The sequence below is a fragment of the Pelophylax lessonae genome (genome assembly GCF_965119305.1).
Source record: "Pelophylax lessonae genome assembly, chromosome: 8".
Taxonomy (NCBI): Eukaryota; Metazoa; Chordata; class Amphibia; order Anura; family Ranidae; genus Pelophylax; species Pelophylax lessonae.
Genome location: NC_138775.1, coordinates 186294117 through 186321430, shown reverse-complemented (window position 1 = coordinate 186321430; position 27314 = coordinate 186294117). Strand labels below are relative to the sequence as shown.

Here is a 27314-nt window from a genome sequence, read left to right as displayed (position 1 = left end):
GATGACGAAACGCAGGTGCCAACTGCTGCGGCGTTCAGCATTGTGGAGACCGACAAGGAGGGCAGGGGTGAAGACTGGGTGGAAGATGATGTGGAGGACGATGAGGTCCTCGACCCCACATGGAATGAACGTCATGCAGGTGACCTGAGTAGTTTGGAGGAAGAGGCGGTGGTCGCACAGAGCCACCAGCACAGCAGAAGAGGGAGCAGGGTGCAGAAGCGGAGCGGCCGTGCCCTAGACACTACGCCCGCTACTGCCCAACGCAGCAAGGGAACGAGCGCACCAAAGTCAGCTCAAAGGAGTTCTCTAGCGTGGAAGTTCTTTAGAAAATGTGCTGATGACAGGACACGAGTGGTTTGCACCCTGTGCAATCAGAGCTTGAAGCGAGGCATAAACCTTCTCAACCTGAGCACAACCTGCATGATCAGGCATCTAAGTGCAAAGCACGAGCTGCAGTGGAGTACACACCTTCAAAACCAAGAAACGTCTCTGGCTCATCCTGCTTCCTCTTCTGCTGCAGTCTCGGCCGCTCCAGCCACATCTGTAGTGATACCGGCACCTGCCACCCCGCAAACAGACGATCTGTCAGCAACACCACCACCTGGGTCACCAACAACCATCTCCACAATGTCCCGTGGAAGCGTTCAGCTTTCCATCTCCCAAACACTTGAGAGGAAGAGGAAGTACCCCCCTACCCACCCGCGATCCCTGGCCCTGAATGCCAGCATTTCAAAATTATTGGCCTTTGAAATGCTGTCATTCCGTCTGGTGGAGACGCACAGTTTTAAAAACCTTATGTCGGTGGCTGTCCCACAGTACGTCGTGCCCAGCCGCCACTACTTTTCCAGGCAAGCCATCCCTTCCCTGCACAACCAAGTGGGGGAAAATATCAGGTGTGCACTGCGCAACGCCATCTGTGCCAAGGTCCACCTAACTACGGATACGTGGACCAGTAAGCACGGTCAGGGGCGTTATATCTCCCTAACGGCACACTGGGTAAATGCAGTGGCGGATGGGCCTGAGGCGGATAGCAATTTGGCGCATGTCCTTCCACCACCGAGGATTGCAGGGCGCTTCAGTTTGCCTCCTGTTCCTAACTCCTCCTACTCCGCTTCCTCATCCTCTACCGCCTCCTCATCCGGACAGCGTAACACCTTCACCACCAACTTCAGCACGGCCAGGGGTAAACGACAGCAGGCAGTTTTACAACTTGCCTGTTTGGGGGACAAACCACACACCGCGCAGGAGTTGTGGAGGAGCATGGAACAGCAGACAAATGAGTGGTTGCTGCCAGCGAGCCTCAAGCCCGGCCTGGTGGTGTGCGATAACGGGCGAAATCTCATAGCAGCTCTGGGCCTAGCCGGTTTGACGCACATCCCTTGCCTGGCGCATGTGCTGAATTTGGTGGTGCAGAGGTTCCTTAAAAACTACCCCGATATGTCAGAGCTGCTGCAGAAAGTGCGGGCCGTTTGTGCGCACTTTCGGCGTTCTCACCCTGCTGCTGCTCGCCTGGCAGCGCTGCAGCGTAACTTAGGCCTTCCCGCTCACCGCCTCATATGTGACGTGCCCACAAGGTGGAACTCCACCTTGCACATGCTGGAAAGACTGTGCGAGCAGCAGCAGGCCATAGTGGAGTTTCAGCTGCAGCACGCACGCGTGAGTCGCTCTGCGGAACAGCACCACTTCACCACCAATAACTGGGCCTCCATGCGAGACCTGTGTGCCTTGTTGCGCTGTTTTGAGTACTCCACCAACATGGCCAGTGGCAATGACGCCGTTCTCAGCTTAACTATCCCACTTCTATGCCTCCTTGAAAAAACAATTTGGGCGATGATGGAAGAGGATGTGGCACAGGATGAGGAGGAGGAGGAGGATGAAGAGGTAACATTTCCAAGGCTTTCAGGGCAGTCATTCGCAAGGGGCTCCGAGGGTGGGTTCCTGCACACGCAAACGCCAGGGACGCAATTGTCCAGCAGGGGCACAGTTCTGGAGGATGAGGAGGATGAGGAGGAGGAGGAGCTGGAGGAGGAGATGGAACCATGTTCACAGCAGGGTGGCACCCAGGCCAGCTCATGGCCATCACTGGTGCGTGGCTGGGGGGATACAGAGGACACGGACGATACACCTCCCACAGAGGACAGCCTTTCGTTGCCTCTGGGCAGCCTGGCACACATGAGCGATTACATGCTGCAGTGTCTCCACAACGACCGCCGAGTTGCCCACATTCTAACTTGTGCTGATTACTGGGTGGCCACGCTGCTGGATCCCCGTTACAAGGACAACGTACCGTCCTTAATTCACTCACTGGAGCGCGATCGCAAGATGCGCGAGTACAAGCGCACGCTGGTAGACGCCATGCTGCTGGCATTCCCATCTGACAGCGGGGCCACAGTGGAAGCACAAGGCAGAGGAGGAGGAGGAGGAGGTCGCCAACGCAACCAGGGCACCGCCAGCACCTCAGAAGGCAGGGTTAGCATGGCCGAAATGTGGAAAAGCTTTGTCAGCACGCCACAACAAACAGCAGCACCAGCAGCTCAGATGGAACGTCTTAGCAGGAGGCAGCATTTTACCAACATGGTGGAGCAGTATGTGTGCACACGCCTACATGTAGTGAATGACGGGTCTGCCCCCTTCAACTTCTGGGTCTCCAAATTGGGCACATGGCCTGAGCTTGCCCTTTACGCCTTGGAGGTGCTGGCGTGCCCTGCAGCCAGTGTATTATCTGAACGGGTATTTAGCACGGCTGGGGGCGTTATAACAGACAAGCGCAGCCGCCTGTCCAGAGACAATGTGGACAAGCTCACGTTCATTAAAATGAACCAGGCATGGATCCCACGGGACTTTTCCGTACCTTATGCAGAATAGCAATGGATACCGACCTTACCCACCCATTGTTCCATTTTTGCTCTTTCTCACTCTTTTGGGGTGTACCCTCATTTAAAATTTTTGAAAAGAAGCAGTGTTGGCTACCTCGTCCTCCTCCTCAGGGCCAGATTAATGTAGGGGCTATTGGAGCTGCAGCTCCAGGCCCCTACCTTTTATATAGGCCCCGGGTTGGCCATATTCACTGTTACCGCTCTTCTGTCACTTGTAAACACAGAAGTCTGGCTTCTATGCTCGCTTCCCCAGGCAGCACCCTCAGAACCTCCCCACACAGCGTGAAGGCCGGACAAGGAGGGACAGTTGGCGATGCATGGATGTGTTTATGGGCTTCAGAGACAGCATCCCATGTTGAATTAGGCATGCATGGCTGCACCCTTCCTCCTCTGGGTGCATGGCAAGGCACGGCCCTTAAGGCCCTTCAAAATCCTCAGCACCAAGCCCATGATGCTGTTAATCCGGCCCTGGTCCTCCTCCACCGCCGCTTCCACCTACACCGCCCATAGGTGTGCGCAGCCTATTGCATTAAGGTGTGCACCCCAAAGTTGAAATACACATGCATGTGTTTGCCAGCAGGGAGAGTAATGTATCGGGGCCATGTACCTGTAGGCAAGGAGAAATAGAGCAGAGCAGGTCCCAGGGAGATCTTTCCCATCTCCTCACTGGCAATGCTATGTGCCCTAGGTGATTAGGGTGTGCCCAGGCACACCCAGCACACCCTGTGCGCACGCCTATGTCACCGCCACATCCACCACCACCTCAACCTCCCTCCTACTCCATATGGGCCTCGTCCTTCAGAGATGAAGAAGAACATTGTTTTATTTTTCTGTTTTTTTTTGTTGTTTTAAGTTATTTCCCTATCCACATTTGTTTGCAGAGCACTTGCCATGCTCTTAATTACGTTTTGCTGCCATTTGCAGCACTCTAGCCCTTTCCTTTGGTGTTTTAGAGCCATTTTAGTGCCTTAAAGTTCGGGTCCCCATTGACTTCAATGGGGTTCGGTGTCCGGGAAAAGTTCGGTAAAAGTCCGGGACACGGACCCGGACTTTTTTTTAAAGTTCGGCCGAACCCGTCGAACACGGACATCTAGGTGTCCGCTCAACCCTAGTGGTAACTAAACCAATGTTAGCTTTCTTTTCTAAAATGCTTTCCAATTCTTTTGGCTTTAAAACATCAAGGCCTAAAATGGTTCTCAGGAAATCCTCAAAGCTATTATTTATTTTGCATTCTTAGGAATTATCCAATAAAATTCCTTTTAGATATTACAAAATGTCTTTTTCTTTTTTTTTTTTTTAGAAACCTTTTATTAGATCTTTCGCCACTTTGTTGGAAATGCAACAGTTTAGGGACATAAAGTATATTTATTTTGGTATTATTGCCCTTTCATTTACAATTTTTGGTGTAAAATCCTCAAAGCTATTATTTATTTTGCATTCTTAGGAATTATCCAATAAAATTCCTTTTAGATATTACAAAATGTCTTTTTCTTTTTTTTTTTTTTAGAAACCTTTTATTAGATCTTTCGCCACTTTGTTGGAAATGCAACAGTTTAGGGACATAAAGTATATTTATTTTGGTATTATTGCCCTTTCATTTACAATTTTTGGTGTAAAATCAGTTTCAATATCCATTTTTTTTTTTGCACAACAAGACCTAATCCTCTCCTTTTTGTTGAATTTAGATAAAGATGCAGTTGTGTTATTTATCAATAATGTAGTTCATTTTTAATTACAGCTGTAAGAGCCCGTTCACACCAATACGACTTGTCAGGCGACTTGTCAGCCTGACAAGTCACGGACCGTCGCGGTCCATTGTGTAATACAGGAACGGTTCTAATAGGAGCAACACAAGTCGCTCCGACTTAGAAAAAGGGTCCTGTACTACTTCGGGGCGACCTGGAGTGACTTGCATAGACATTCATTATATGAAGTCCGAAGTAGCGCTGCACGCGACTTCGCAGGTCGCCCCTTAAGTCGGATCGCCATAGTGTGAACCGGCTCTTTAGAAGTGAATCCCAAGATATTAGAGCAAACAAATATATTTTTTTATAAATAAAAATGGGGATTTGGTCCCACCATATGGCCATATCGTGCTCAAGCCCACCACTATGTCAAAGTACCCCATTGTCAGTGGGTCCTACACTATCCATAAAAAAGGGGTGAATGCAGCCTCTCTAACCCTTGGAGATAACACTCCTTGCTGGGAGAGATGTGCAACTGCACTACATGGGGACTCCTCCTATATCTACTTGATATTGGACACTGAAAGAGTACAGGTGTGTGTGGGGGGTGGGGTGCTCAACCTCAGAAGTCTGGTCAGACCGAATACATAATAAACAAGCAAAAAATTGGGGGAGCACACCCTGAACATGTATATCTAAAGCCGGTGCAGCTATGAACCAAGCGACATGTATATTAAAAAATAATTTTTAATATACATGTCGCTTGGTTCATAGCTGCACCGGCTTTAGATATACATGTTCAGGGTGTGCTCTCCCAATTTTTTGCTTGTTTATTATGTATTCGGTCTGACCAGACTTCTGAGGTTGAGCACCCCACCCCCCACACACACCTGTACTCTATCAGTGTCCACTATCAAGTAGATATAGGAGGAGTCCCTTGTAGTGCAGTTGCACATCTCTCCCAGCAAGGAGTGTTATCTCCAAGGGTTAGAAAGGCTAGATTCATACTTTTTTTATGGATAGTGTAGGACCCACTGACAATGGGGTACTTTGACGCAGTGGTGGGCTTGAGCACGATATGGCCATATGGTGGGACCAAATCCCCATTTTTATTTATGGATTGTCTCCATATTTGATAGTCATTTATTTTGCATGTGTGTGCTATTCTTTTTTACTATACATGTCGCTTGGTTCATAGCTGCATCGGCTTTAGATATACATGTTCAGGGTGTGCTCCCCCAATTTTTTGCTTGTTTACTGGTCAGATTACCAGGTGAAAACAGAGGGAAAAAAGAAAAGAAAACTGATGCAGCCACCAGATATAATGATTGGTAAGCTGCAATATAATACATTTTTAGTTTTGGGTTTAATACCGCTTTAAGTGTTGCCTGCCTATTTTCATCTTTCTTCTCACTATTAATTTTGCTACAGGCACCAATACAATCAGTACTGACAACAACATCTGCTTAAAGTGTCTCTAAGGCTCAAAGTTTTTTTGGAAAGTATAAAACTCCTGTCATGTTCTATTGCTAGGAAAGAGATAATTGTTCCAAATTAACTTATATGGGGTGCGGCCTAATATGAAACCCAAATGCTTTAGTAAATCCTACTATAAACATGTTCTACAATGGACCATTAATCTACAATAAAGAATATCATTACATATAAAAAAAAAAAACTTTTGTCTAATGGCTTACAGACCCTTTTAAGAAAAAGTATTTTGATACTATTAAATGTTAAATGCAGAGTCATGCTTGGTAAACTCGTACATTTCACCTTCAAAGGCTTTATGTATTGCAGGCTAGGTTTAAGGTAGAACAGGACTCAGTAGGTATTCTGTTCAACCTAGTTTACCTGAGACCATTGTTATTCCTTACAATGCATTGGTTGTATTTTATTTTTTGACCCCTGTAAAAGATAAGATTAACATTTGGGACATGTCACGTACCATGCTCATTTCACAAGGGAATTTTCATTTGCAGGACAAGTTATCTTCACTTCAAAAAATTCACTGTGCTATAAATACTCACTTGTGCAAAGAAAATGGAAAAAAAAAACTAAAAACAGTATTTTTGTTTGCACCAGATTGAGTGGTGGAAGTTAGCAGAGCTTTGCCTCATGCACTAAGCTTTCTAACTATCTAAAATATGCTAACTAAGGTAAATGTCCCTTGCAAAGTGAAAAATCCTCTTTAAAAGTAGGCGGTTGCTGCCATGTCCTTAACAACCAATGAATCCTCAGCTGTCAGCGGGGTTCCCCACTGACAGCTTAAAAGCAGCAAAGAAAGAATAAGGAAAAAAAACTTGGACCCCTCCAATACCCTTCGGGTCTGGTATGGATTTTGATGGAAACCCCACACCAATTTTTTTTCATTAAATGGCATTGGGACTACCCCAAAATCTATACCAGATCCTGATCCAAGCATGCAGCCATGCAGGCCAGGAAATGGGGGGGGGGGGGCGCTGAGTGAGCTCCTATTTGGAACCATACCAGGCGGCATGCCCTCAACATGGGATTAGGGACAATATGACTGGTTTAGCAATGATCATGGACACTGGGACTGGTGGGGCAAAGATCGGGGGCACAGTAACTGGTGTGTCGGTATTCAAAGACACTGTAACTAGCATGGCGGCGATCAGGCACTGTGATTGGGGACACTGACTGTTGTGACGGTAATTAGGGATACTGACTGATGGCTGACTGATACTGACTGATGGCACCACTCTTGTGACATTGTACTGCTGTAGCAGTGATCAGAGATAATGGCTGGCAGCACTGACATACAGTGGTATCAGAGTAGCTAGCCATTGTACATGATCAACACCACCACAGCAGTACAATGTCAGCATAGTAATACTGCACTTGTTTTGGTGACCGTCTCTCTTCCTGGGCTCATACAAGCTTACTACTTTGTGCTATGGAGTGCCCTCATTGTGAGTACGGCCATTTACTGTTAATAAAGCCGCTTACCATTCATAGCAGAGAGCACTAGATCTCTTTATTTATTCCCCTATACATGTTTCAGTCGGCTCTGGAGGTGAGAGGCTATTCATAGCCTCCGTGGTTCGTGGCTCCCTGTGTGTAGAGAAAGGCTGTTACTGACCCGTGATCGGGTCTTCAGTTGAGGTGAGAGACCAATTCACCTGGTGGTGGGATTGCATATTACTCACAGAGGTGTATATTAAGTTCACACGGGATTATCCTTCTGGACACTTGGGAGCTGGATTTGCATTTATTATGTATGGACACTTTGGATGATTGCACCTTTTTATGAACACTTATTCATGAGTTTGCTCACCATATATTTTGAGATGTGCACTGTATATGTGAAATCAGTATTGGTATATACTTTTTAAAGACTGGCGCATCACTATTATTTTGAAATTTTGTTGTGGAATCCTGTATGGCTGCAACTCTCAACTAAGACACTGCACACTGTCTCTTCAGGGCCCAAACTGCAGGTGCCCCCTTTAACTCTTCAGGGCCCCCTGACTAGGTACCCCCTCTGTCACTTCAGGGTCCTCAACCTAGGTACCCCCTTTGTCCGCTAGCTGATATCTGGATCCTAGAACCTTCTCCGGAGTGGTCTCCTCTAACACTTCAGGCAGACCCCCAGGGTCAATCCTCAGTACTCACAACCTGTGTAGGCTTTCCTGGGACTGGACCCCTCTCGCTCTCCGCTAGTTCCCAGCACACCGGATCCCCCTCAGCTCAACTCAGCACTCTCTGGATTCTCAGGCAGCACCCGAGACATCCTCTTTCTCAAACAGGAGAGACAGCCATTCTCTCCCTCCTGGGACTCTGCTCCCGCCAAAGACACCCAATAACGCACTTCCCTCAAACTTATACCTACTCCCAGAATCCCTTGCAGCATAATCTGGTTTCTGGGGTCGTTACAAGCCTAAATGTGTCCCTTGATTGGGTTTCCTCCACTGCCCTATGAGAAGCCTCTCACAGGAACCAGTGGGGAGACTCCCCTCTCAGCAGGCACACCTGGAAGCCATGACACCCTAGCAAAAATAAATCATGGCCCTGCTGTTAGGCAGACAAGGCCCACTATACATTTGCCTAGAACCTACCTGTAGGGTGCTACATAAACATTAATGAAGATTGTTCGATTTCTAAAAGTAATTTTTGCAAAAATCTTTTTTTTACTATGTATAAATCAATTTATTGATTTTTGAACTGATCTAAACGAATGTTGAGTTAAGTCAAATATATATATATATTTTTTACTACCTTTATATACATTTATTTGCTGTGAAGTTGAAGTGATATTTTCCCATTTAACTTAACAGTACAAAGCAAATGACTGTAAAAAGATTTCATTGGACATATTCCTAGAAGGCAAGCCACAGAGGTTACTTGCTATTAAATGACTGTGATAGCGCACTCACAGCATTTGAGTGTGAAATAGTCAGCTAGACTGCTATCATGATAATTAGATAACCAGTGGAGATGGTGACATAATCAAAATGTCATTTTAGCTCTTAGTTTCATTAGGGTTTTATTTAGCATATTTGTATTTTGTTATTGTTTTGCTGTTACTCAAAAATCACTTGCTTGGCCCAATATTTTCATAATAAATTTTCCTGTGCTATACATATAACACACATTAAAAGGTCAGTTTAACATCAAACATTAGATTCGTTATTTTGTATATTAAATAAATGTAATACATTAGAACAGGGGCAGAACTCCACATACCTACAGGGAACTCTCCAAACTGGATTCCATAGCAATTGGACAGCTCTGTCTATTCTATTTGTACTTAATATGCCAAAATTGTACCAGCCTCTGGGATTGTTAACTCCTTGTCATCTAAGTCACGTGTCCATGGTTTGACTTCTATGTGACCTGTTACTGTGAATTACTCTGTCTCTTTGTAGTGAGCTTTTGAAAAACAGAATGGCCGAAACATTTTATCACGTCACTGAAAAATCTCCTGGGGAAATTAACACTCTCAATTTCACTCATTCTTACAACCCAGGAACCTAGCTGTGCAAGGCTTTAGTGCTAAGCATCAAAAACAATGAATATGCAATGCTTTTCTTTAGTTTTACATAAATGCATGTAAATAAGTTATTTTATAAACTTTTTATATTCCATAAATGTGATATATAATTCATATATAGTAAATCTCTAATCCATGTATGTAACTCTCGCAATATAGATTACCAAAATTGACAATTACTATACAATTTTAGTACTATTTTTAATGGGTTTTTTTAAAAACATACTCTGTATGCAGTTATATTGACTTTAATTTCTTTGAAGGAGGTGGGGGAATGAAACTCCTAAAAAATCTTGGCTATTCATTAGCACCTCAAATACTAAAACATTAAAAACATACTAAAACATACTAACTGGACTTTCCACCTACATTTGCACTCTTTTTTATTATATACATAGCTTTCTCCCCAAAAACCCAACAGTGTCCATCAATTTGTACACTGCCATCTTAATTTTTCAATCTAATTTCTAAGGCTTTTATTATGGGTCCAGTACGCCACCTATACCATTTATGAAATTTTTCAATGTTGCCCCCTCTTGTTAGCATCAATAAAGCCTCTATTTGTCCTGATGACCGTTGTCACCGGAAAAGAGGGTGATAGGAAATCCAATATTTTTCTGCCATTACAAGGTACTGGTAAATCTTCTAATGGAGACACCTGTTCTTGTTTCAATTGTAATTTGTATTCTATAAAATGTTGAGATTTGTTCCTACTCTTTCCAAAGTTTCAAAAATTAAAAACGTTTTTGCTAAACATACTGTAGACTTTAAATGACCATAGGTATTGCAGTACAAATTTGCTTTTTTTCATTAAAAGCAATATATTAACCCAGTTTGAACATTTCAAATATTATGCAATGAAAATGATACAACAGCAAACAAGTGAGATAAAAGATAGTTTCTCTGTAAATTGACATGTACTGTACTGGAAAGTATTATGTCAAATCACCTGAGGACAAGAATAAGTTATCTATTTATATTATCTGCATGTCAAAAGTGATGACTTTTTAAAGCATTTCAAAGTTCACAGGTGGTATATAAGACATAATAACACAGTAATGAGGGTAACCCCAGCTGCTCACACATTACAGTGTGATTATTAGGGGATATATAAACACAGTGGCATCTGTGTTCCAAAATCTGGATAGTGATGAAAGGATTTAATATGTTTTCTTTTTGCTTTTTTTTTTTTTTTTTTTAGATTTTTAAAGCAATGAAGGTCCCTCAGATAAGAAATCCTATGCTCCCTCCTGTTGAGGATATGCCAGCATCATACAAGACAAGGATTGCTCTTATTGGTGCTGGGCCCGCAAGCATCAGCTGTGCCTCCTTTCTAGCCCGGCTTGGATATTCTGAAATTACTGTATATGAGAAGCAAAATTATGCTGGAGGGTTAAGGTAAAAATTAAGATATTTAATGCAGAGTGAAGAGACTCTTCTCTTTTTGTATGAAAAATGTTTAAAGTCAGTCACAGTAAACCATTCACATACCTTTTTTTTATTTGATAACCTACACAGCACAAATATCATCTGGCATCTGATTGGTGCTGGTGGTATTACAAGCATCACAGTATTCTAGAAAAATAAGCATATACCATACTGTAAATTTGTGGGTTGAATTATAAATCACACAATAATAAAAATACTTTAAATGTCACGTCGAGAGTAAAAAAGACATGTCATGAAGCCTGGTCAGGATCCATCATTCTAATAACAATTCAAACACAGAATAGCCCACTTTTACACTACTGTATCAATCCTGTATTATGCAAACTTTATCTGTGAAGTCACGTGAGATTTAAGGTGACAAAAAAAATTCCTCATTATTATCTCATCTAACAGTGTATATGTACATAGGCTATTGTAGGTTTTTCATTGTTCCTGCTCTCATGTCACAGTTCTTCAGCAATCCTCAGCAGCTGTGAAAACTCTGTGTAAAAATGTACTTTACCTTCAGTACTATGATCTGCAGTTTCTGACAGTGATCATTCTGCCTGGAGGCAATGATATTATCCCTCCTTTTATTATTGGGAAGGACTAATATTTTTCTTAAGGCTGAGGTCTCTTCTTTGGAACATTAGGGGAACCCTGCTTCTCAAAGAAAAAAGAGGTTGCAAGGAAAGCAACAAAATGGACCAAGGAAGGCCCCGTAGAGCCTCCTTAGTGGGTGGCTTATATGCAACTATCCATGGTAGTAGTCTTCTCTTTGAAGTGAAATGCAAAAAGAAATTTACAAGATCCCAAGTGATGCAGTTACTTGACTTTTCATTTTGTATGGAAAGCCAGTACTTATTCTGTCATAAAAAAATCTCAAAGTGGTACCTCTAGCCACTGGGAAATAAAGTGATTCAAAAGAGATAATTAAATTCTCTCTTCAGCAGAAGAACATTTTTTTGGGGATTTTTGTGAATCCCAGATTCTGTAAAGCCTTTAAAATGTATGCATGCTCAAATATAAATAGTCCAGATGGAATGGATAAATACATTATTAGAATACCTGAAATACTTACCTTTCCTAAATAAATTATGGTGTAAGCAATCTCCAGTGCTGGTTATATCACTAAAACCTTACTTTGTATCTACAAAATCACTGCTGAAGGGAAGGATCAGTGAATCTGAACTCTGACCCTTCCCAATCAACAATCACCTGATCATATTTGTAGAGTTTGGTAATGTAGTGAGCACTGGAGGGAACTCAATGGAGCATTTACTCCAGAAGAGATGAATATTTTAGACTTTGTGTTGCTCTTTATAGAGTGACATTCTAAAGAGTGAAATGTTAAAAAAAAAAGAGTTGCATACATTGTTGGAATGAATTGTTGTTTAATGCTTTTCTGCCAAAGGATATGCAATTCTAATCATCAAGTCTTGTGAGTCATATGCCTCTGCCAAACTGTATAGCCATGCATATGATTCCCCTGTTTCAGCTTTGCAGCTTCCTGTGTCAACTGTAAGCCTCCAGCCTACTCATTAAAAAATTAATCATCATTGATGCATCACATTAATTAGCAGTACAATGACATTGGGAAGTGGTAAAGCTGAACCAGGAAGAAGAGAAGTAATCTTCCTAACTGAGCAGTGGGATTTGGGTATATAAATTATGTGGCTGGCCAAACAGAATGACTAATCTTTTGACAGGTAAAACAGTAAACAACAATGTATTTCAAAAATCTATTTGGCTGTTTTCCACTTTGACATTGTTTTTTGTTTTGTGAATGCTTTTGAACTTCAACAGTGTTTTTCAAACAAAATTATTACTGTTTTTTATTTATTTATTCTTGTGATCTTTGACAATACACAGGAAAACAAATGTGTTTTAATGCAGGTTGTGTCATCTATTATTGCAGCATAATCCAGACATTCTAAGTTAGTGATCACAAGGCTAATGTGTCAAGAATCATTGCATAGTACTTTTAGCTATGTTCCAAGTTTTACATTCTAATGATCAGTTCCAGTTTGAGTTACCCATTAATCTGTTTCTTATTATTGGCTGAACTTTTCGAAAATGTTAAATAATACTTTGTAGGGTTTAATAAATCTCAATCATATCTGGGTTATGTGTTTTTACAGTGCTTCAGAAATCCCTCAGTTCCGTTTGCCATATGATGTTGTCAGTTTTGAAATTGAGCTGATGAAGGACCTCGGTGTTAAGGTAATGATAATGATAACATAAATTAATCTGCCAGACGTAAACTGCTAAATACCATGTCCATTAGTAGCAAACAATTAAAAGCATCAGTAGGCTGTGGTAGAGAGATGCTTCCTATTGCTCAGGGCATTTGTCTGTCTGCTGTCTGAATGCCAGAAGTCTGGAAAAGGGCAATCGATAGTTCTCATTCGCCATGCCCACATGTGATTAATTGTCCGTTAAAAAAAAGAAACAAAACAAAGTTACGTTGCTTTAGGGGTTCCTTGCAATGACTATAAGCAAGCAACAGAATTACCTAACCAAATCTGCTAAAACACAATCTTATATATGTGAATGTCAATAATGTTCTGTGTTTGTTGCAAAACATTTATATAATGCTTGTTTCCCTCTACACATTTTCTAGCATCTGTATTGTGTTGCATGAAATAGAAATACAGAATCAGTATCCTAACTTTAAAGTACAACTATGGATAGGTTCTGAATATTCAAACATTTACCTGTAAGCAAGCAGCAAAATAATTTACTTTAAAACAAGCACTCAGTGATCTCTGTAGCTGTAACACCATGTAGTAATTCATCCTCAAAGCATAAAGCAAAAAGTGCTTTCAATCAGCTCAGCTCACTCTTCTAGCAGTGAGTAAATTATTTGGGCTATGGAGGACACAAAAAAAAAAACAGTGCCCAACACCAGTCTAATTTACCCTGCTCCTAATTTATCAAAAAGCTCCAAGCAATTGATCAAGTCAACAAACATAAAATGGATAAAAAGACAATTTCAATAATAAGGATAAAAGAACGCAATTACAATCATGTGCTAAATACAATCCTAATGATTATAGATTAAGTAAAGATCTAGTACTAGCATTAAATAAAACAGGGGTAGCTCAGAAACTAATCTGCAATAGTCTAACTTTGAGGGTAGTGCTCTTGGACCAGAGTAGGTGCTCTTGGACCAGAGTAGGTGCACTCTTAAATCACTGTAAAACAAAAGAAAAAACAAAAGCACAAAATTACACAGTGTCGTATATTAAACAGAAAGCATGTAATAAATGAATAAAATTTAACTGCAATAAAAATGACATGTACAAGGCATAACAGTCTGGATTGCCTGGAAGCCGGGAATAAAAACGTGTGAACCAGGACCCCTGCCTTGGCCACTTGGCCAGAGCAGGTAAGCATGGAGATGTTTGTCGTTTTAAAAAAAAATCCTTTACAACCACTTTAACTTATCAGAAGTTTCTTATCTATATCCTGAACAATTAAGCCAATACGTAATGGCAATTTGGGTGCTGCTCCGCTTTAGGGTCTTTTTAAGATAATAATAAGTATATTGGTATTGGGCGCACATAAGATCACAAGTGAAGGGAAAGGATGACAACCCTATGTCACTGCATATTGTTTTGTAGTATAGGACAATTTGTTAAGATAAGAATAAATGCAAGATTCACTAAAGACAGAGCAAACCATCAGCAATAGTACTGTAAATCCTTTGTGTGCTTGACTTTCTTATGCTTAGTATAATAGGAAAGACGTGCTGAATATACAACTCACCCTGCATTTTTTTTTTTTTTTTTAATGCAGAACACTATAAATATAAGGTTTTTAGCTTACATTGTAAGCATAAAATATACTATTTGCTAGAAAAAAATGCACATTATAAATACAATTTCTGCATTGAGGTTATATTATGAACATAAACTCTACTTTTACAATGCTGTTTCTCCTTTATTTTCCCCAGAGTAGAAAAATGCATGTGCTTTTAGTAGTTTACTAGCATATTGCAATGCAAGAACACTGTAATGAGATGTTTGCTTTTAGCAGTAAATTTCCACACATTTTCATTATTGTGCCATGACCCTGGCTCCCTATGCTCTCCAGGATTGCAGTGTTGTACAAACATTTGACGCAACTGCATCCGGTACATAATAACGGGAAAATTGGAGATATTGTTGACAAAAATGCATGTAATGGAAATATTCTTATTCAGAATGAATGGTATACAAATGTATATTAGCTGAATACCACTTTGTGGTTTGAATACTTTACATTTTCAGAACTTTGGGTAAAATGTTGCTGGAGGATGAATTGTGTTATAAACTTGAAGGGATAATTTTACTAGCACTAAAAAGTCATTATTTGTATGAACAGATGTGTCAAAGAATGCTTAATTTTACTAATCTTGTCCTAACTGAAGATGGGGGGTCACAACCCTACCCCAACTGCTTCATTCTTTCAAATTGTAAAATATAGGGATTTGGTTGTGAATTCACTTTCTGCTAAAATGGGGGGGCGGGGTTCCTTGAAAGGTGGCAGTTTTTAGAATAGTGTGATTCCTTGACTAGGTACAAATTTCTTATAGGATAACCTGTGCCTCATCATTACAGGGTAGAACAACAAGTGCAATTTTTGGTCCCCTCCAGAGCAGTGCCTGCTTTTCCCATGATCCCTTGCCAGTCTTTTTAGATGATTACAGCTCAAACAAAATGCTCAGTACTTCCACGTATGTAGAAACTAGTGACAAAATCTCCTTCCTCTCATGTGACGGCACTGGTATTTGCTGATTGGCCCATAATGCTACATAGGGGTGGGTGATAGAGCCCTCAGGCCTATGTAAACTCCAATTATAATGCCTCAGTCTTCACACTTGCTTACCTCCAATTTTAGAAGCAGAGTCTGAAAAAGGAATGCAAGTATGTGTTGCTGGGGAGGGAGACATTATTGTAAAACTGTTGCTTTTTCCTGAATAGGTAAAGCAAATGTTCTTCTCATAAAGAATCCATGATTTGGCTTTGCACAGGTGACTACATTCTGGCAGACTTGGGAATACAGGTTGGGATATCTTAGCAGTGCAGTACTTCAGAGATAAGAGAAGCCAACACCTGATCCAGTTTTTCTGGTCTTTAGGAACAATATGCATGGAATTTTCTGGGTCTATGGATATTTGTACATTGTAGTTAATTTTTTTTTGGAATTAATAAAGATACGATAGGATGGTTTTCATACCTTTCCTGCAAAGAACCATATTCCTGGTTGGGCTTTACAACTTTATAGGCCTCTTCCAACTGGACAGAGGTGACAACATTGATGCTGGAGTTCAACTACTGGTTTAGTTCAATAAAGGATAATGCATGGTCACAATGCTTACCTTTCCTGGATGAAATGCTTCTCTGTTTTCTCATTAGTGCTGGTCACATGGCCAAGACCTTATTTGTTTGTTTATATGGTCTCTGATGAACAACAATATCAAAATTCAGACTGGTTGACCTTCCTTCTGAGCAAAGATTATGTAAACCAAATGCCTATGGCTTGGAGCAGCATTTTCTCTAGGAAAGGTAACAATATACACTGCCTGGCAGAAAAAAAAAAATTTGCCACCAAAAATTCCTATTAGATAGTGATTGCATGTGCCCAAAGAATGAGGTCCGCTGACTACCTGAATATACTGAATTACTAGTGTATTCGATCAATGGATTTTTTCTTCCCTGATGGCACAGGCAAGTTGCAAGATGACAATGTCAGGATTCATGGGGTTCAAATTGTAAAGGGGTGTTTCAGGGAGCATGAGACATCATTTCCACACATGGTTTGGCCACCAGAGTCCAGAACTTAACCCTACTGAGAATATTTGGGATGTGCTGGAGAAGGCTTTGCGCAGTCGTCCGACTTTCCCATCATTAATACAACATCTTGGTGAAAAATTATTGCAACACTGGATGGAAATAAATCTTGTGACATTGCAGAAGCTTATCGAAACAATGCCACAGTGAATGCGTGTCGCTATTAAAGCTAAAGGCGGTCCAACGTGTGTGATCTTTTTTTTTTTGGGTGGCGACTTTTTTTTTGGCCAGGCAGTGGAATTCTTTCTAGTATTCTATTTATATATCCCAGATAGATTGGAAACATATATTTAGTTTCAATATATCTTTATTGAGGAACATTTTTCAACAAAAAATAAATAAAAAAATTAAATGATATATGATATGATGGTTGTCTATAGAAGTAACAAAGGTAAATAAGAAAAACTGCACTGGGAAAGTGCAAAAGAAGAGAAAGGAAAGGGAAAAGGAAGGAAGGGAGGAAGGTGGGCAGGTGCTGGTACAAGTGGTACAAAGTGAATGACACTAGGCTTACAGTATGTAATCTGGAGAGTAGGAACAGAGTACAAAACACAAAAATCAGAGCAAAGATGTGCTCCTATTGAGAGAGGCAATGATTATAAGGCTTCAGTAATGGGAATCTAAAGGGGAGAGGGATTTCATGTTTAAAGCTGCAACGTACAATAAGGGTGCTGGAGCCAGATATCCCACTGGCAACAAAATCTGTGCTTGTCCAGCACAGGGAAATATTGCAAATAATTTTAAAGGCCACAATAACTTAAGGCTACATGCAGGTAAATGATAGTTAAATTGTTATTAATTGATTGCCTGTGGTCATAGATGCGATGCAGAAGAGTTCAGTTGGAGGAATCATTTTCCGGAGGTGGGTATAAACCATACTTATGGCGTTGCTTCAAGCCCTGCTCAAGGTGGTGTATGGTGACAGATTTTCCTTGAAAGGTGACAAAAAGCTTTGTAGGGAAGCTCCACATATAGGGGACAATCTGTTAATTTAGGATGGAGGTAAGCGGTACAAGCTCCTTCCATTTTTGAGCAGAATAGCTTCTGAAATATTTGTGTACAATGTTAAGGGAACATAAGGCTCAGGGAAGGCTGTCATTTTTTTAGCTGCTAGTAGAATACGCTCTTTTGATTTTAGTAAATGGAGATGAGCAAGGACAATGAGTGGTTTATCTGCTGGGATGTGCAATGTTTTGAAGATTCTATGTGCCCTGGCAATAGTAAGGTCCAATGTGGTGAGTGAAGAGACCAGGACCTTAAAAAATTGTTGCAGGTAATGGAAGAGCTCTGCAGGAGGAACAGTTTCAGGAATACCTCTAATCTTGATGGTATTCCTGCGTGAGCGATCCTCTAGGTCCACTAGTTTAGCAGTGATACGTTATAGCTCCTCTGACTATAATGTACATCCACTAGCTCATTGTAAGCACTGACATAGTTGCTTAGTTGATGCTCAAGTGTGCCCCCAAGGTCATCTAAATGAAATTGCATATGAGAGATAGATTTGAGTAAATATGTTTTTGAAGAGACGAGCATGTGTTTCTGCAAGTCTTCAGACACAGGGTTGTCTGTGGTTTGTTAGGTAGCCAAGAAAGCATCTTGCTCCTCATCAGAATCAATATCATGGTACTGATCAGCAGCACAGTAGAAAGTAAGGTGTTTCTTGCTTACTGACGTTGAGTGTGAAGGCAAAGCATATGGAGAGAAGGCTGCCATCCCTGAAGCGATCCCCACATGGGGCTGCAGAATCACTCACTTTGGCTGCAGAATGGGAAGGAGCACACTGAGAAGCCAGAGGTGATGCTCCCACATGTAGCTGGAACCATCTTGGGTGTCCTGGGGTTGTGGGGCCACTAAAGAATTCAGTGAGCTTGCGGGTACCTGCTGGAGAATTCTTGTTGTGGGACATGTCAGGCAGAAGTTCCTGGACCTGTAGCGCTGCCGATGTTGGGGAAATCACAGTTGTTGCAGGTGCCGGGATCAGGAATACCAGATCCTTATCCAAGAATGCAGCCTGGCAGGTCAGGAAAGGGGGAAGAATGAGCGAGCGCCCCCCTCTTCCTGAACCATACCAGGCTGCATGCCCTCAACATGGGGGGTGGGTGGCATGTTGAGGGCAAGCAGCCTGGTATAATTCGGGGGGGTGGGAGCGCTTGCTCGTCCCCCCCTTTACTGGCCTGCCAAGCTGCTTGCTCAGATGAGGGTATGGTATGGATTTTTGGGGGGACCCACACCATTTTTTTTTCTTAATTCTGTCATGGGGTTCCCCAAAAACCCATACCAGACCCAACGGGGCTCCTAAGCTGTTTTTACTCCACTTTTTTTCAATTTACATTTTTTTTTACAATTGTTTTTTTAAATTTAGCTCTCAACAGGGAAGCCTTAACAACCTGTTGACTGTTCGCTCGGCGGGCGAACATTCCACTAAGTGCCGAGAAAATTCAGGTGTTAGCGAGTACCTGAATGGGCGATGTTCAGGCTAAACTTATGCTCAGCTCAAACTGTTCACCCATCTCTAGTGGTGCCTGAACACTGTAACCTCCTACAGTTACTCTTGTTGGGTGCAGGAAGAGTCCTGCTGTTAAAAGATAGAAGGAAAAATTTAAATTACATGCACCTGTCATACAGGTGCGGAAAAATTGGGCCTTGGGTGTTGGTGATGCCCTAAACCAAAAACATTGTTGGAAGCTAGCAAAATCAAGATTCAGGAATAGCATAGGCAGTCTTTAAGGAATCCCAGATCCCTAACAAATTTAATCGGTTACAGCATCAGGGGTTTAAAAGCTGCTGTTGTTCCAGGACTGATTCATTTTGATAAATGTCAACGGAGTCTGTGGACAGACCCACTCTTTTATCCATCATAAAACCTCCAGTAGCACCGAATGTCCACTAAGAAAGCATGCTGGAAACAGGACAGGCCAGTAGCTCAATTGCATGTTGAGCAAGTTCTGGCCAGTGGTCCATCCTCAAGACCCAGTGGATGCTCAGTTGGAAATGTCTCTAAGTCTGCTCTTGCCCCTAGATAATCATGCATATGATGTAGATACTGCCCATAGTTGCTTAAACCTAACAGCCCTGGGTGCTGAGGTCTTAAGAATTTTTTAAAGGCATCGGTCAGCTGGCTGCCTTCTCCACCACTCTACCTTTGACCGAACAAAGCCTCAGAAATACGTTGCCAAGGAAATGGTAACCTCCCAGTATCTGGAAAGGTGTTACACAAATTTTTCTTCAAGACATCCTCAAGATGTTTCATGGATCAAGAAGGGTTGCCAAACAGTAATGATCCCTCTCCTTGATACCACTAATCCTCTGGCCGTTTTGCAGGATTTGCAGCATCAGGGAGCCCATGCAGCATAAGTTTTTAAGGAGGCATTAGATTCTGAGTCCTCTGGGTCACTAAGGATGACATTGTCAGGAACTACCTCTCCCCAGACACATACAACTCCTGAGGTTTCTGGGGAATGAAATCCCTCCCTTGAATAATACGTTCATGCTGCCACAATCCTCTTCCTACTGTGTGTTTTGTGGCCCCTCAGGAATGGTATCTGCATAAAGGGGGCCTTGGGAGGAAAGGAAGTCCTCCTCTTCCTCCTGCTGTTCTGCCTCAATTACACTGTCCATGATTCCACGAAGCGTGTGCTCCATCAGGAAGGCTAGATGGATATTGTCACTAATAAAAAAGAATAGCGCGCAAATGCAAAAGAAATAACTACCAAATCTGAAGACAATCCATAAATAAAAATGGGGGTTTGGTCCCACCATATGGCCATATCGTGCTCAAGCCCACTACTGCGTCAAAGTACCCCATTATCAGTGGGTCCTACACTATCCATGAAAAAGAGATGACTTCTGAGGTTGAGCACCCCACCCCCCACACACACCTGTACTCTTTCAGTGTCCAATATCAAGTAGATATAGGAGGAGTCCCTTGTAGTGCAGTTGCACATCTCTCCCAGCAAGGAGTGTTATCTCCAAGGGTTAGAGAGGCTGCATTCACCCCTTTTTTATGGATAGTGTAGGACCCACTGATAATGGGGTACTTTGACGCAGTAGTGGGCTTGAGCATGATATGGCCATATGGTGGGACCAAACCCCCTTTTTTATTTATGGATTGTCTTCAGATTTGGTAGTTATTTCTTTTGCATTTGCGCGCTATTCTTTTTTAATATACATGTCTTTTGGTTCATAGCTGCAGCAGCTTTAGAAATACATGGGTATGCTCCCCCAAAATTTTTTGCCTGTTTATATTGTCACTAATGCATGCATTGTCATGGCTTGACATCCTTGTGGCCTCCTCAAATGGTGACAGGACAGTGCATGCATCCTTTATCAGCAACCACTGATGTGGCGAAAAGAAGCCAAGCTCCCCCGAGCCTGTCCTGAGCCTGTCCTTTTAAAGAAGAATAAAGAAATTATAAAGAAAAAAATAATAAAGCCAAAAAGGGAACCACTGCTGACGCAGAAGAGGAATGCCTGCAATGCAGAATGGATCAACAACAATCATGCCTCAAATATTTTTAGTGCTGTTGCGAAAAAAAAAAAGGAAACCACTGCTGATGCAGAAAGAGGAACACCTGCGACGCAGAAGGGGGGGAAAACAATTATGCCCTAAATATTATTAGTGCTGCTGCACCACAAAAAAGAGAAAACCACTGGCGACGCAGAAGGAATAGCACCTGTGATGCAGAAGGGGGACAGCAGTTATGCCCTAAATATTATTAGTGCTGCTGCGCCACAAAAAAAGTAAAATCACTGCTGAAGCAAAAGGAATAGCACCTGCGACACAGATGATGGAGTACTATTAATCGAGCAACAAGACCGGATGCTGCAAGAAAAAAAAAAATATATATATATATATATATATATATATATATCAATGAAAAAATGGGATCAGTAGATTGACACAGATGTGTTGCATACACCAACACTTCAGTGGCACCACTACACTTTTGTTACACAAGAATCACAGCACTACACTACACTACACTACACTACACTACACTACACTGCACTGACTGCACTAAACTGACTGAACACACAATCCACTGACTACCCTGCCTATGGGATGGCAGACAGGACTTATTACTAACTTAACTTATATTAAAATAAATGAGACTACACATAGCTTTGGAATTCAAAAGGCAGCGGCCGTTTAATGCTTGTTAAATTCATTAACAAAGTAATACTTAAAAGTTGACCTGATCATTAAAATCCGGGTCAAAACAAATCCAAATAACTTTCAGAATTTATCCATATATGAATAACTTAAACATCAACCATCATAAACATTGTCCCCCTTTGCATTACACAAAGGGGACCAAAACAGGCATAAACTGTCCGCGACAGAAGGAAAAAGGGGTGGGGGGGGGGAGACGAAAAGCTGAATCTTGACACGTCGATCTCTCCTGAGGCGAGTGACTGCTTGTGCGGATGAGCCCCCTTTTTATAAACATAGGCAGGCTCTGAGGGCGGGAAGAAAACAAGCTTAAACTGGAATAAAATCTAAACTCCCTAGCTACAGGTCTAGAATGATATGATTGGGGGCTTATTTGACCTAACATAAAGCTATATGCCTAATCTGCCCTAGTAACAGGATGACCTATACTAAAACATAACTAGCAGCTCTTTTTTGAAATAGCTTTTGCCTGTCACCATCCCATCTGAAGAAAGGGGCTCATTCAAGCCCCTTTCTTCTTACATGGGATGGCAGACAGGACTTATTACTAACTTAACTTATATTAAAATAAATGAGACTACACATAGCTTTGGAATTCAAAAGGCCGCGGCCGTTTAATGCTTGTTAAATTCATTAACAAAGTAATACTTAAAAGTTGACCTGATCATTAAAATCCGGGTCAAAACAAATCCAAATAACTTTCAGAATTTATCCAAAAGACAGGAGGCTCATAGCCTCCCAACGCGGCCTTTTCTATGCATGTGCCCAGGTTAGCATTAAACACGTCAATGCCCAGATCTGACAGATGCACATTGTTAATTCTATAAAAATCTGGAATCCCACCTTCCAGTTCCAAATGCCTGAAAGAAAAGACACCAATTCCACACAGCAACTTAGTTACGGCCCTATTAATCCGCTTCCTAACCCTTTCAAGGGGCTTGAGCTGACCATCCTTAAACCATAACAGCCTAGGAATAATTTCTGAGAATATAAAACGAGTTCCCGGACACCTAGACCTCAAATAACCAAAATCATCCCTTATTTTAAAAACGAGGTCCAGTGTCCTGAATTTTCCGATGTCGTTCCCCCCCAGATGGATTAACATAACATCTGGGGGCGGAAGGACCCCCAGTAACCTACAAATTTCGGGTAAAAAATCATTCCAATGCATTCCCCGCTTACTGAACCATTGAACGTGAAACTTTTGAGGGTCCAAACCAATGTTTTCGGTATAGCAGCGTCTCCTGGCCCTTGCTCGAGCCCAGTGCACGAACGAGTGGCCCACGATCCAAATTGACAAACATTGGGACCCTGAAAGATTAATGAGAAATATTAGGACGAACATAGGTACGGAACGCGTCCGACCTCCATCTACCTATATTCTTAATCATTTGAACATTAACTCCTAGCCTAGCGGCCTCCGTAGCCGCGCCGATCCTGAAAGAATGAGAAGAGATATGATGTTGCTCCAGCCTCAGAGATTTCAAGCATTTCTTTAATACTGCATCAAACTGATACTTGGTCAAACTGTTACCATTTTGATGAATAAACAGAGAACCGTCATTGTTTGATCTCAATAATAAAAAACTTTTCAATAACAAAACCGGACAGATAACAGAATCCATGTACTGGTTTAGATGTATCCACTTACCAATACCAAGTTGGTCCGTCTTGGAGGACCGCAGAAAGAGACCGATGGATGAATCATATAACCTAATATCCGAAAATTTAAGACCGGCATTACTGCGGCGAACATCGTGTATGACCTCGGAAATCCTTAAAGCCGCAAAAAACATAATTGAGAAAACTGCTCTGAACATAGCTGCCTCGTAAGTAAAAAAACAAATATGGCCAGCGGCATCACACAACTGTTCCAAAATGTGAGGAGTAATAGCCTCCCTGCGATCAGGGTGCCAAGTCGACCTCCTATAACCTTTCAGAGCTTGACGCACCGAAAAAAAACGAAGAACATGGAGGATGATTATCCAATCTAACAAAAAAAGAAATTCCTGACAACAATTTATTAATATGCGACCAAGAGTATTGTTTACCGAATAAAAAATTTAAAAAAGACAAAACCAAAGACTCGGAAAAAGAATCGTGCGGAACGCCAATCGACGACAGATGCGTTTTCCAAACTTCCCAGGCCGATTGGTATCCAGCCAGTGTAGACGGGGCGAGCGAAAACGCAATATTATGTGATACCAGGTCTAGACTATGTCCCAAAGCCGATCTGGATAAAGGCAACCGGTCCTGTCCGCGTCTGGACACAACAGAAAAAACCGCTCCATCTGCAGACGAGATAAAGAGTCTGCCATACAGTTGTCTTTACCAGGTACATAAGCAGCCTTAATCCATATGTTCAAGCGTAGACATGTGGAAACAAGGTATCGCAGAAGCCTGATTACTGGCGGGGATCTGGAGGAAAGACAGTTAATGGCAAACATAACACCCCTATTGTCAGTCCTAACCATTAAACGTTTATTCTGGAAATGTCGTCCCCAAATTTCAAGAGCGACCACAATTGGAAAAAGTTCCAACAGCACGCTGTTCCGCGTATAACCCAATTGTATCCATTTGTTTGGCCAAGAATCAGCGCACCAGTGAGTGCGCCAAATAGCGGCAAAACCCACCGAGCCCGCCGAGTCCGTGAACAGACAAAAGTCCTTGTCAACAATAAAATCCTCTTGCCATATTGTCTTACCATTGAAATGTAACAAAAACTGTAACCAAACCATCATATCCTCCTTAATTTCAGCTGACAACCTAACATGAGAAGAGGGGGATTTTAAACCGGAGATCACAGTGTACAATTTACGAGAGAACAACTTACCTAAAGGTATAATCCTGGAAGCAAATGCTAGCAAACCTAACAGAGATTGCATTTCCTTCAACGTCGTCTTTTTCTTACGAATCATCTGCCGCAGGCTGTCCTGTAATTTTTTAACCTTTTCGAGTGGTAGGCTAAATTCCATCAAGTCAGTATCAATAATGATGCCTAAAAATTGCACTTTAGTAGAGGGCCATTCCGTTTTTTCTTGAGCCAGAGGAACGCCAAACTGACCACAAATCTCAAAAAATGTTTCGAGCAAATGCAGACAGTCTGTGGAATTAGCCCTACCCATGAACAAAAAATCGTCCAGATAGTGAACGATATTATTGAAACCAGCTTTAACGGACACCACCCACTCCAGAAAGGAAGAAAAACACTCGAAATAAAAACACGATAAAGAACAACCCATTGGAAGACATTTGTCAAAAAAATAATGATTCAAAAAGAAAAACCCGAGAGAATTGAAAGAATCAGGATGAACCGGTAAAAGGCGAAACGCGGATTTAATGTCGGTCTTAGCCAACAAAGCCCCTTTTCCCAACTTTCTTAAAAAGACCAACGCATCCTCAAAAGAAGAGTACTGAACCGAAGCCTCATCCTCACCAATCTCATCATTCAAAGACCCATCCAAGGGAAACGATAAATGATGGATAAGGCGATATGTATTAGGCTCCTTCTTCTGAACAATGGCCAGCGGAGATATCCTAAAGTTGGGAAAAGGGGGGGAAACGAACGGACCCGCAAATCTACCCGCAGCTATTTCTTTGTCTATCTTCTCTATTACTATGTCCACAAGATGATCTACCGACCTGAGGTTCTGAACAATCGTACAACCTAAACCTGAAAACGAAGGCAAATAAAACCCGTCAGAGAAACCCTCAGTTACCAGGGTGGCTTTCTCCCGGTCTGGGTACTGTTGAAGCCACGGTAACATTTCTTGTATTCTCACCGGGGTTATGGCCTTTTGAAAAAGAAACCGATTGCTGTGCACTGTGCATCTTTTTGAAGCACTTGGTAATGGGATGGGAACCTGCACAGAAAGCACATTCGTGCTTGTATTTGCAAGTTCCCGGCCACTTACATTGGGAGTCATTGTACGAAAAACAGACTCCTTTGCGAAAGGAAGGAGTGGCAGGCTGCTGTTGCGCCCCAGTGGAAACCTGTCTACCAAAATTGGACTTTGGCAGAAAAAGATCCAGCCAAAGGCTGACATCTTTTACTCCCCATTTCAGATTCTGCTGAACGGATAACTTCTGGCGGAAAGCTACGTCATAAGAAAACCAAGCATTACCGCCAAAGCTTTTATATGCCTCCAAAATTATATCTAAGTGTTGGAATAAACCAATGCTCTTCCCAGGATGTTTCTCGCACATTACAGCGGCATAAATGAAAAATGCCTGCAACCAATTATTGAAAGTTTTTGTGACAGGTCGCCTCCTATCTTCCTCCTCCTTTCTGTCACCCTTGGACACAAACTCCTTTACTGATGGCAGAAGAGAGAGGAGATCGAAAAATTTACCCCTCCATATTTTCTCTTTAATACCATCAGAAAGATGATATCCCAGCGGGGATAGTTCGCAAGTCAGAGCCTCCCTAAGACATGTTTCCGGGAGATTCTGGGATTTAGCTAAAGCGACAGAAGCAGGAGGCACAGGAGGAGAACTAATGCTATGTGTATGGTGACTCTCAGGGGATTGCACATTAACAGCCAGCAAACCGCCAGATGGCGCCCAAACATCCAAGGGAGAAGGCTCATGAGAAGATTGTACACGAATGTTAGCAGTAGAAACCATAGCTGTATTAGTCACAGGAGTGAAGGACACAGGTGGGTTAGTTACAGGAGACAAAAGTGGATTAGACACAGCAGAAGACACAACAGGCACTGTAGACACCAAGGGGTTAACAGACACAACAGGCAAGTTATTAGGACTGTGCATTATGGCCTGAAAGGTAGTGAGGAATCCCTGAAAGAGGTCAGATAAAGCCCCAGCCTGATTGGGCATACTACTGGACCCCCCCGAAACCCCCCAGGCCTGCATGATGCATGAGGAGTGGTGGGACATTGCGCTCCCCCTGCAGGGGGCAGAGCACAAGATGCAGTTGCGGGTGCATGGCATGGGGCCAAAGTAATAGATGCAGCCGCAGGTGTATTGCAAGGAGCTATTGAAGATGCAGTGCATGGTGGCTCCGATAATGAAGCCCGAGAACTGGAGGCAGAGGCATAATTCTGTGACCCTGATAGTGTAGCCCGAGAGGTGGAGGCAGATGGAATCTCACCTGGCCCTCGGACGGGCGGATGCTCCGGAATCCTCAGCCGACGATCCTCTTCTGCCACGGGAACCGAAGAACCCCCGGCGGGGTGAGAAGCAGGCCTGCCCCTCTCCGATCCTCGCACTGGCGGGCGTGCCGACTGCACCCGGTCCGTTCCGGTGTCATGGGATGGCGAAAACCGGCGGCGCTGGGCCCGT

At 42.4% G+C, this 27314-nt stretch overlaps 1 protein-coding gene across 1 annotated transcript in view; it reads left to right on the top strand.

Annotated features, from left to right (window-relative positions):
* The window catches only part of DPYD (dihydropyrimidine dehydrogenase), a 1764026-nt gene that overhangs the window by 637255 nt on the left and 1099457 nt on the right, over positions 1 to 27314 (top strand). Inside the window, exons 6-7 of the mRNA XM_082264968.1 lie at positions 10777 to 10973; positions 13145 to 13226. Coding sequence (XP_082121094.1) covers positions 10777 to 10973; positions 13145 to 13226 — 279 coding nt within the window. The remainder of the gene's footprint in view (positions 1 to 10776; positions 10974 to 13144; positions 13227 to 27314) is intronic.